The 10,080-nt window shown below is 63.2% G+C and overlaps 3 protein-coding genes and 1 non-coding gene across 4 annotated transcripts; 3 read left to right on the forward strand and 1 right to left on the reverse strand.

Moving 5' to 3' along the window:
• Positions 1-711: 711 nt before the first annotated feature.
• Positions 712-785, forward strand: H696_00310. Its single transcript has one exon. It is a non-coding gene; the product is annotated as a tRNA-Ile (tRNA).
• A 326-nt stretch (positions 786-1,111) lies between these two features.
• On the forward strand, positions 1,112-2,642 carry H696_00311 (tRNA (guanine-N7-)-methyltransferase). The gene is made up of 4 exons (XM_009494158.1): positions 1,112-1,283; positions 1,478-1,912; positions 2,018-2,162; positions 2,304-2,642. The coding sequence occupies exons 1-4, from the start codon at positions 1,147-1,149 to the stop codon at positions 2,544-2,546; spliced, it is 960 nt and encodes a 319-aa protein (XP_009492433.1). The 5' UTR covers positions 1,112-1,146; the 3' UTR covers positions 2,547-2,642.
• A 431-nt stretch (positions 2,643-3,073) lies between these two features.
• H696_00312 (hypothetical protein) lies at positions 3,074-5,464 on the reverse strand (the record flags this gene model as incomplete). The annotated part of the gene is made up of 7 exons (XM_009494159.1): positions 3,074-3,190; positions 3,288-3,389; positions 3,506-3,678; positions 3,792-3,907; positions 3,994-4,081; positions 4,258-4,565; positions 5,376-5,464. The coding sequence occupies 7 exons, from the start codon at positions 5,462-5,464 to the stop codon at positions 3,074-3,076; spliced, it is 993 nt and encodes a 330-aa protein (XP_009492434.1).
• Positions 5,465-5,906: 442 nt separating this feature from the next.
• On the forward strand, positions 5,907-9,966 carry H696_00313 (hypothetical protein). The gene is made up of 7 exons (XM_009494160.1): positions 5,907-6,049; positions 6,189-7,124; positions 7,377-7,651; positions 7,828-8,166; positions 8,340-8,596; positions 8,776-9,197; positions 9,367-9,966. Exons 1-7 carry the CDS (start codon positions 5,989-5,991, stop codon positions 9,729-9,731), a joined length of 2,655 nt encoding a protein of 884 aa, XP_009492435.1. The 5' UTR covers positions 5,907-5,988; the 3' UTR covers positions 9,732-9,966.
• The last annotated feature ends 114 nt before the right edge of the window (positions 9,967-10,080 follow it).

Raw genomic sequence — 10,080 nt, forward strand, 5'->3', positions numbered from 1 at the left:
CGTGACCCATCAGGAGGGGGATGTTCTTGTTGGCGGGGGGGCCGTTGACCCCGGGGCCAAGATCCCTGCCCCTTTCGGGGGGCGCCTTGCCGGGGAAACTAGCGCCCGCCCCGACCGCTCACGGGCCTCCTCCTGTGGGGAGGGGGTCCTTGAAAGGGACAAAGAGACAGAGGGGAAAAGGCCTTCGCCAACGTCATCCGACCTATCTTTATCGGCTTGCTGACCCGTGGGAGAGATTGGGCGCCCTGCGCCGGCTGCCGGGGCGTCGTTACTTGAACCTGAGAAGCCATCGTGGCCGGGGGGGGGGGGGGGGGGTTGTCTCAGCCCACGGCGGTCAACGGGCAAATGGGTCTGCACTGTTGGAGCGTGCTCGCCTGGTATTCCGCCCTCCCCGCCCCCCCCCCATAAGTTGAGCAGGCTGTTCGCTCCCGCGACCTGCGGCCTCTGTCCGCCGCCGCTGCCCCCAGGGGGCCCCTTCTCGCTTCTTTAACCAACGTACGAGGCATTCCGCGCCAAGGGGCCGGAAGGAGGGCGGGTGTGTGTGTGGGGGGGGGGGGGGGGGAAACGCCTTACCTCGAAGTTCTGAAGCCGCGGCTCATTCGGGGGCGGTGCAGGCCAATTTTGACTCCGTCGAGGGTCACAAGCTGCGATCTCCGAGCGCTCTAAACTTGAGGGTATTTTTGTCCAACCATCCCCCTCCAAGATAAGGAAGGCCCCATAGCTCAGTTGGTTAGAGCGTCGTGCTAATAACGCGAAGGTCGTCAGTTCGATCCTGGCTGGGGCCATTGCTTTTTGGACCCTCCTCTTCCTCGTGGTACCCTTCCTCCACACATGCATGTCTTTATATCCAGGGCGGGGGGGGGGGGGGGCGGGGCAGACTGGCGATACGACAACCTGGGAGCGGTCAAACAGAAAAGCGCATGGGCACATGGACGCATGGGCGGGGGCCGGGAGGATGTCGGGGTTTACCGGATGGTCGTGTAGGTGTCCCCCTTCCGACTTGCCCCGCTGGCAAGGCAGGGCCTGCCCTTTTTTTCGGTGCCACCCGACCAGCTGGGCGTCGGCCTCTCGCAAAGCGCTCCCTCCCCCCCTCTTTCGCGCCCCCTCCCTTTGACCTCCTCCTCCTCCCCCCCCCATCTCGTGACGATGTCCGCCTCTGAGGCGATCGTCCCTGCTGGCGGCGCCGAGGCCACCGCCTCCGGCACCCTGGCTGCCCTCCCTCAGAAGAAGAACTTCCGCCAGCGCGCCCACAGCAACCCCTACGCCGACCACCTGCTCGAGTAGTGTGTCCCTTTTCCGCCTCGCCGCCCTCCCCCCCCCCCCCGACCCCCCCCACCCACAAAAAAATGCCCCCTGCTGCCCCTCCCATCTTTCCCCCCCCCCCCCCCCTCCGGTCTTTGTCCTTCCTCCTCTTCCGCCCCTCATGCTTCTGGTCCACCCCTCTCACACCATTTGCCTTTCCCTCCCCCCTCCCCAGTCCCACTTCGCATACCGAGATGAACTGGAATGAATTCTTCCCCGCCTACTTCAAGGAGGACGGTACCCCGGTCTACCCGGACTCGGACGTCAGCTCTGTCCGCTTCCTGGACGTTGGTTGCGGCTATGGTGGCCTTACAGTGTCCATGTCCAAGCTCTATCCCGATCGCCTGACTCTGGGCATGGAGATCCGTGTCAAGGTGAGCAGCTACGTGCATGAGAAGATCCAGGCCCTTCGTCAGCATGGCGCCGCGGCCGCCACCCCGGAGCAGCTCGCTGCCGGCAAGCCGACCCTCTATCAGAATGCCTCCGTCATGCGGGCCAACACCATGAAGCACCTCACCCGCTTCTTCGGCCGTGGCCAGCTTGAGAAGATCTTCTTCCTCTTCCCGGACCCGCACTTCAAGCGCGCCAAGCACAAGTGGCGTATTATCAGGTTCGCACTGGCCATGGCGCCCTTCTCTCCTCTCACTCGCCCTGCCCCTCTCCCTCATGCTAACTACCCTCCTTTGGCCGCGTTCTTGGCGCTTCTCCTGCGTAGCCCTGCTCTGCTTGACGAGTATGCCTATGTTCTTCGGCCAGGCGGTATTGTGTACACCATCTCCGATGTGCTTGTCCTCCACCGCTGGATGGACAGCCACCTGGAGGCGCACCCCATGTTCGAGCGTGTGTCCGAGGAGGAAATCGTGCGTCATGCCATAGTTTCGTCCCTGCTGCTCCTCCCATCTTTCTCTCCTCCCCCCCCCCTCCTTCTATCCCTTGATCGAGTTGGAACTTACCCTCTCGCAATATCCCCCCCTCCCCTCCCCTCGTCCATGGACCTGTAGGAAAACGACCCTGCCATCTACCTGGTGAAGAACAGCTCGGAGGAGGCGCAGCGTGTCGACCGCAATGGCGGCCGCAAGTTCCTGGCCATCTTCCGCCGCATCGTCGATCCCGATGAGCGCAACCCCCTGCCGCCCTTCACCCCGGCTGTGGCTGCTTGCACTCCGGTTGAGGCCCTCCAGATTCCAGTCACCGCTGTCGAGGCCATCGAGGCCGACGACGAGCCGGAGCCGGAGCAGGAGTAACGCACAAGACGCTCCTCCCCTCTTCTTGGGGGTCTCTTCTCTTCCTCTGCCCAATGAAGAGCGAGTGTGGCATGCATGCACGCACGCACGCACGCACACACGCACGCACACACACACATATACACACACACACACACAGACATATACACACATATATGTACTTAAGCACATGTATATGAGTCACATCATCCCCGACCAGTCAGCCTAATTGTTCACTTCCCCCTTGCCTCTCACATCCATAAATATACGCCCTATAGAGCCGCACACCCATGCGCGCCGTGCGGCACGCAACCTCAGCTCCAAGGAGTCCCTCCCTCCAACAATGAGTTTGGTTTTGTGATGTGCATTGCGCTGCGGTCAAAAACCTCCCGCGCCCTCCACAAAGGGAAGAGGATGCCGATGTACCCCTGCATGGATGATATGTTCGAGAGAGGGAGAGAGGGGGGGGGGGGGACTAAAAGTACAGTGGGCGCGAAGTGGGAGGAGGCACATACAGGCGGACAAAAGGGCACCAGGGAGCCACGAGCCTACTTGGAGCGGATGTGCTCGAGGAGGAAGTCACGGACGTCCAGCATCTCGGTATTGCACATGCTGTGACCCATGCCGGGGTAGACCTTGAACGTGGAGTTCTTCATGCCGATCTCCTGTGCACGGGAAAGCGAAATGGCAATCGGAGGGAGTCGGTCAGCCAGCGCATTAAATGTGGAGCGGACGGCCGGCGATCAAGGCGGTCATGCGTACCTGCAGGCGATCGAAGGACTGCTTGGCCCGAGAGAAGGGAATGACATTGTCGCTGGTGCCGTGACCCATCAGGAGGGGGATGTTCTTGTTGGCGGGCGAGGGCTGCCAGGAGAGCAGGCGGGGGTGGTGTGTGCGCGTGGGGGCGCGTGCGTGCGCGTCAGTGGACAAGAGCAACACCGTCATTGCATAGCCGGAGGAGGGAGAGACGAACGGCGCACCTCAGTGATGCGGCTGGAAAGGGGCATGTACGCCGAGAGAACCACCAGGGCGCCATACTCGATCTCGGAGGTGAGGGCGATGTACGTCGACAGGGCACCACCCTGGCTGAAGCCAGCCAGCACGGTGCGCTTGAGGTCGCCATTGGGAGCATGCGCACGGGCGAGCTGCTCGACTGCGGGAAATGCACGACAGTCAGCGATGCCATTGCGGGGGCAAATGCCGGCAACAGCAGGAGCAAGGCAGCGGAGCCAAGAAAGAAGCAAGGGAAGGGGAGCAAGTACGCACTATAGCGCTTAGACTCAATGTAGCCGGCCTCATCCTCGGGGCCAGGACCAAGCTGGGTGATATCATACCAGGCGGGCATGCTCATGCCGCCGTTGATGGACACCGGGCGGTCGGGGCTAATCGGCGACAGGACACATGGTTAATGGTGTGAAGGGGGCCCCTCCCCCGGGCCGGACAGCAGGCAACAGCAGCACCAACGTACGCGTGGGGCAGAATCCACTTGGCTTCGGGGATCTCGTTGCTGATGATGCGAGCAAAGTCGATCCAGCCGTGGCCAGAGTCGCCAAGGCCTGGTGGGCAAGGGCGGGTCAGTGATCGAGCACAGGTGTGCACGGGGGGGGGGGGACAAAAATCAGCAAACATCCCAGCACGATGACCAGATGCCATCAAGCGAGGGGGGGGGATGGAGATGGACAGAGGGAGAGAGAGAGAGAGAGGGAAGGTGGAATGCAGGCCGCATGCTTACCATGAGAAAGGATGATGGTTGCCTTGTGGTCGCCACGAGGCTCAATGACAAGGGGGGTGGAGTACTTCATGGCAGCGGCGGCGGCGCTGGCAGTTGGGGGGGCAGTGGAGGTTAGCGGGGCCGATGGCAGGACGGGGGAGCCGGACGACGGGCGGTGCGGGGTCGGCATTGACTGCGAGGGTGTGTGTGGCGGCGAGGGAGGCGGGGCCGGGGGGAGTGATGGTGCAGCGGTGAAGAGCTGCGAGGCGATCGCCAGGACGGCCACCGCGGCAGCGACGGCCAGTGGGAGAAGCCAGCTGCCGGGGAGGCTGGGACGCAGGGTGAGCCGGGAGGGCAGGGGGGGGGGGGGGGAGGAGATAGCACAATGATGGGGGCTCATGTGCGTGTGTAAACATGTTCGTGGCGGAGATCGGACGGCGGTACATCCAAGCTCGTACAGGAGGGGGGAGGCTAGGGAGGAATGGGGGCTGGAGAAGGGCCGGGCGAACGCACTTGGAGAGAGAGGAGAAGGAGCGGCGAATTGCGGCAGCCATATGGGGGAGAAGGGAGAGAGAGTCTGGCACGAGGGAACGGCCGGAGGAGGAGGAGGGGTGCGGTACGATAGGAGGCCTGTGCTTGCCGGGGTGGATGTTAAATCCGTGTGGAGGTGAGAGGACGAAATCCTTACGTTTCTCTTGCGGGGTGGGGGGGGGGGGGGGGACCAGCGGTCCGGCAGGAGACAGGGGCAGGCCCTTTTTACGCCAGGGGAGATCGAGTTGCCACCTGACCCGCGGGCCTGCAATGTGGGCTTACCCCGGTGGCGCCTGGGACGTGCGTGTGCATGTCCTCGACCCGGACCAGACTCCCCCCCTCACCACCACCCCTGGCGGCGGCCCCGCCGTGAGAGGGAGGGCCCGGTCGCGGATTAATCTGGCCCCATGAGCAGCCCACGACCAACCGGACATAAACTGCCGCCGGGGCGCGAACCCCGGAAGAGGGTGCGAGATAAACACACCCACACACACCCACACACACCCACACACATACCAACCGATGGCTCTGGCTGGGCCCTCGCCCCGCGATTGGCGCTGGCCATGGTCGCCCCCCGAGAACGTTCTCCTGGCGCGCGTCGTACGCACAATTTGAGACCAATCCGAAGAGTGCGATCTGGGTCGAGAGCCGGCAGCCGACATTGGTCATGCTCAAACACCAGCATACTGGAATGCATCCATAGAATGCTGTTCCGGGAACGAGTCGCACCCATGATGATGGCATGTGATGACCATTCGGCGGGCTCCGGTTCAGGCACTCCAAATGTCGCTGTGTATTCCGAGCGCCGGGATCTAGTCACAGGGCTGATCGGCGGCAAGGGGGGCTGGCATGAGCGCCCCGCCGCGGAGAAGACATCCGAGCCGAGTGTCAACGCAACAGCAAGTATAGACGCCAGCCCAGACCCCTGCCCGGGGGTCCAAAGTTCCGGGCTCCATGCCTGGCTGCTGTCAAGGCGCGCGCGCGCGCGCACGCGCCGCGCCTCCCCCTCCCTCCATCGTCCCACCATTCGAAGGACCTTGCTTCCGTCCGGCAGGGCGGACGACCTTTTCACATTGCAGCCCGGAACCCATTCAGCAGACCCACGCCAGTCTCTCCTCTTGGCAGCACTCCCGCGCCCCCCCCCCCCCCTCAATCGCTTTGCCACTTCCTCCTCCCCCATTGCCCGCCACGTGCCCCCCCCCCCCGGGGTCGGCCGCCTCAATGGCCATCACCAACAGCACGCAGATTCGCCTGCCCACTCACATCAAGCCGGAGCACTATGGTGCGAAACTGCTCATACATATATTTCCATAGCTCCCTCTTCTCCCAGCCCGCATATTGGCCTTGCTCACTCATCCTGCTCGTGCCGGGCTCCTCTTTCTGCCTCCAATGCCCTGCCCCCTCCGCCGGCCGGAACACAGATGTCTTCATCAAGCCCGATCTCAAGGACTTTGTCTTCTCCGGCACGGTGTCCATCCTGGTGGATGTGACCCAGACCTCCGAGGAGATCTGCCTGCACTCATTGGAGCTTGAGGTGACCGATGTCACCCTGGCCGCGGTGTCTGGCGAGGCCCTCCCCGCGCCGGCCAGCATGACCTCCAGCCCGGACTTCGACTTCCTGCACCTGCGCTGGGCCGCCCCCCTGCCGGCTGGCAAGTACCTGCTGGGCATGAAGTTTGCCGGCAAACTGACCGACCAGATGGCCGGGCTCTATCGCAGCGAGTACAAGTCCGCCTCCGGCGAGAAGCGCTACCTGGCCGTGACGCAGTTCGAGGCCACCGACGCCCGGCGTGCCTTCCCCTGCTGGGATGAGCCCTCTTTCAAGGCGACCTTCTCGGTGACGGTCGACGTGCCGGCCGACCTGGTGGCTCTGTCCAACATGCCGGTCACCGGGGAGAAGCCCTCCTCGACGGATGGCCGCAAGGTGGTGGCCTTTGACCGGTCCCCCCGCATGTCTACCTACCTGCTGGCCCTCTTTGTCGGGGAGGCCGAGTACGTGGAGGATGTCACTCGGGCCGGGGTTCCGGTGCGGGTGTACACCCCGATCGGCCTCAAGGACCAGGGCCTGTTCGGCCTGCAGGTGGCTCGTGACGCGCTGGACTTCTTTGCGGAGTTCTTCAGCACCCCCTATCCCCTGCCCAAGCTGGATTTGATCGCCGTGCCGGACTTCGCCGCCGGTGCCATGGAGAACTGGGGCCTGGTCACCTTCCGTGAAATTTATCTCCTGTGCCATGAGCAGCGGACCAGCGCTCGCGCGCGCCAGGAGCTGGCCTATGTGGTGTGCCATGAGCTTGCGCACATGTGGTTCGGCAACCTGGTCACCATGGACTGGTGGACGCACCTGTGGCTGAATGAGGGTGCGTCTTCATGCCTGCTCGGCTATCCGGGCGGCAATGTCCCTTTTTTTCTGTTTGCATTCGCGCTTCATCCCCGCTCTCGAGCCTTGCCGCCCTTCCCGGCTCCTCATCCTCCCCCCCCCCTCTCTCTCTCTCTCTCTCTCTCCCGGCCCTGCGCTGACTCCGCGAACACCCGCATCCCCTTTGTCTGTCATGGCGGTGGTCCATTCTCGCAACCTCGTGGGGGGAAAAAATGTCAAAAAAAACATCCAGGCTTCGCCACCTATGTCGGCTGGCTGGCTGTCGACAAGCTCTTCCCCGAGTGGGACATCTGGACGCAGTTCATGTTCACCGAGCAGGGCGAGGCCATGTCCATGGACGCCCTGCAGTCCTCCCACCCGGTGGAGGTCCCGGTCACCACCACGGCTCAGATCAACCAAATCTTCGACCCCATTTCCTACAGCAAGGGCGCCACTCTGATCCGCATGCTGGCCACGCACATGGGCCCGCAGGAGTTCCAGACCGGGCTGAGCCACTACATCAAGAAGGTACGCCGAGAGCCCGCGCTCCTTGCTGGGGTCTTCCCTCTGTCCCCCTTTCCGGCTCTCGGGCCAACATGCCTGGCGCTGCTGGCTACTTACTTCGCGGCCTCCCTCGACAATGTCTGCCTTGGCCCGCCGGCGGCCATTGCACTTGTCTTGCCTGCTGGCCGGCCCCCATGCAGTTCACCTATCAGAACACGGAGACCAACGACCTGTGGGAGGCCATGTCCACCGCGGTCAGCGGCCTGGATCTGACGTCCATGATGAACGATTGGATTCGCATCACCGGCTACCCGGTGGTGACGGTGACCCCGGGCGAGGCTGGTGCTCTCACGGTCCAGCAGGACCTGTATCTGGCCTCCGGTGCGGCGTCCGGCTGTGCCTCCCTCTGGACCATCCCGCTGCTGACGACGTCTCTTAATGCTCCGGGGCCGCTGCAGCAGCCGCAGCTGTACGCCAAGGGTCCCGTGCTGGCCGAGAAGACCCAGCCCCTGACGGGCACCGCCGCGCCCCCGATGAAGGTGCGCAGCTTGCCATGTCCCTTGCCCCTTCCTCTTCGCCTTGGGCTCCTCTCGGTCCTCCTGCATGCTCTGCCCCCTTTTGCCATATGCTCATGCGGTGCCCCCTTCGCCTTGCCTGTGCGCTCCCTCCCCTCCGGGCATTGCCACGCATTCGTGCGCATTCTCGCGACCAGCTCAACCGTGATGGTATTGGCTTCTACCGCGTCAACTATCACCCCACCCTGGTGGCCGGACTGATCAGTGCCATTGCTGAGAACCCCACCACCGCCTTCGCCCATGGTGACCTGGTCAACCTGGTGAAGGACTTCTTTGCCCTCGCTGCATCCGGGCACTCCTCCATCAAGCACTTCCTGGACCTGCTGCAGGCCCTCCGCGGCGCTTCGGTGGGCTTTGCTTGGGAGGCAATTGCTGCCACCCTGGGCGCTTTGCGGTACGTGAGAGTCCTATTTTCATTCCTTTTTCCCGTCCCCCCCGCTCAAGAGCCCACTCACTCTTCCTCGCTGTCTTTCCTCCCCCCCCCCCTCCCTTGGTGGACGCGCGCGCGCACACACACACACACACACACACACACGCACACATACACATACATGTGGACTCGCACATGCACAGCTCCCTGTGGTTCGAGCAGTCGCCCGAGGTGGTCGGCCATCTGAACCGCTTCGCGGCCGGCCTCTTTGGTCCGCACTCCGAGGCGGCGATCTGGGACACCGGCGTGTCGACCGCCGCCAAGGACCATATTGCCAACTGCCTTCGGTCGACCTTTGTGGCCAACGCCTGCCGCGCTGGCCACGAGTGGACTGTGGCCGAGGCACAGCGGCGCTTCTCCAGCCTGGTGAATGCCACCCCCGAGGCCGCGGCCAACAGCAACCCCGAGGTTCAGGCTGCCATCCTGGAGACTGGTGTGCGCCTGGGCGGCCTCCCCGAGTGGGAACAGACGCTGGCGTTCTTCCAGCGCGAGCAGGTTCCCGACCTGAAGGTCCGGGCCCTTTTCGCCCTGGGCCAGTCGGTGGACCCGGTGGCCATGGACAAGAGTACGTGTAGACCCGCATGAGCCTGCTTCTTTTTTTTTTCTCTCTTTCCATCTGCCCCTCCTCCTGTTGCCCTTTGTCTTTGCATGCAGAAATACGCATGTACTCACATGGCGCCCTCCTCGGCTGTGCCCCGGCTCCTGCCCCCCCCGCCTCCCCCCTCCCCTGCCAGACTTTGAGCTCATCTTCAGTGGGTCCGTCCGGCTGCAGGATGTCTTCCACCTGATGCGGTCGCTGTCCTACAACCCGGTCACCCGCCGCCGGACGTGGGACTTCGTCCGCAACAACTGGGCCAAGTTCTATGAGATGTTCTCCCCGAGCGGCTTCCTCCTTGGGCGCATCGTCAGCAACAGCTGCGAGAGCCTCTCTACCCTGAAGGATGCCGAGGAGGTGAAGAGCTTCTTCGATGGCATCGACAAGAAGCAGTATGCCACCATCGATTCCAATGTCAAGCTGGCTGTTGAGGAGATCACCAACAATGCCAAGTGCATCGAGCGCATTGCTGGCGACCTGAACGCCTGGCTGGCGGCCCAGTAAGCCAATGGCTTCCTCTCGCCGCCCCTACTCCACTCCCATGAGCTTCTCTCTCCCTCTCTGTCCCTCTGTCTCTCCATGCGTCTCTCGGTCCCGCCCGTGGATTTCATCCACATCCTGTGGTGGCGCTTCGTCCGGGTGAACTTTCCTTCTGGTGTGATCCTTTGCTGCCCCTGCATAAGCACTTGCTCATGGCCAATGAACATCCCGCCTCCCTCGAACATTCCATTCTAAGCGATTTCGCCTGTCGCCACCTGCCATTCTTTTGTCCCTCCCTGCACATAGCCAGCTTACATCCTTCAGGTTGGGGGTTTATTTTCCGGCACTGGTAGGTGGGGAGGCGGAGGGGGGG

The sequence above is a fragment of the Fonticula alba genome, assembly GCF_000388065.1.
Source record: "Fonticula alba strain ATCC 38817 unplaced genomic scaffold supercont2.1, whole genome shotgun sequence".
Lineage (NCBI taxonomy): Eukaryota > Rotosphaerida > Fonticulaceae > Fonticula > Fonticula alba.

What these genes read in the sequence shown, in the direction of transcription:
- H696_00311 (XM_009494158.1), top strand. Translation starts at nt 1,147, where the DNA reads ATGTCCGCCTCTGAGGCGATCGTCCCTGCTGGCGGCGCCGAGGCCACC. An exon ending in GCCGACCACCTGCTCGAGTA is followed by an intron (nt 1,284 to 1,477) that starts GTGTGTCCCTTT and finishes CCCCCTCCCCAG; the next exon opens with TCCCACTTCGCATACCGAGA. An exon ending in GTGTGTCCGAGGAGGAAATC is followed by an intron (nt 2,163 to 2,303) that starts GTGCGTCATGCC and finishes ATGGACCTGTAG; the next exon opens with GAAAACGACCCTGCCATCTA.
- H696_00313 (XM_009494160.1), top strand. Translation starts at nt 5,989, where the DNA reads ATGGCCATCACCAACAGCACGCAGATTCGCCTGCCCACTCACATCAAG. An exon ending in CATCAAGCCGGAGCACTATG is followed by an intron (nt 6,050 to 6,188) that starts GTGCGAAACTGC and finishes GCCGGAACACAG; the next exon opens with ATGTCTTCATCAAGCCCGAT. An exon ending in CCGCCGCGCCCCCGATGAAG is followed by an intron (nt 8,167 to 8,339) that starts GTGCGCAGCTTG and finishes TCTCGCGACCAG; the next exon opens with CTCAACCGTGATGGTATTGG.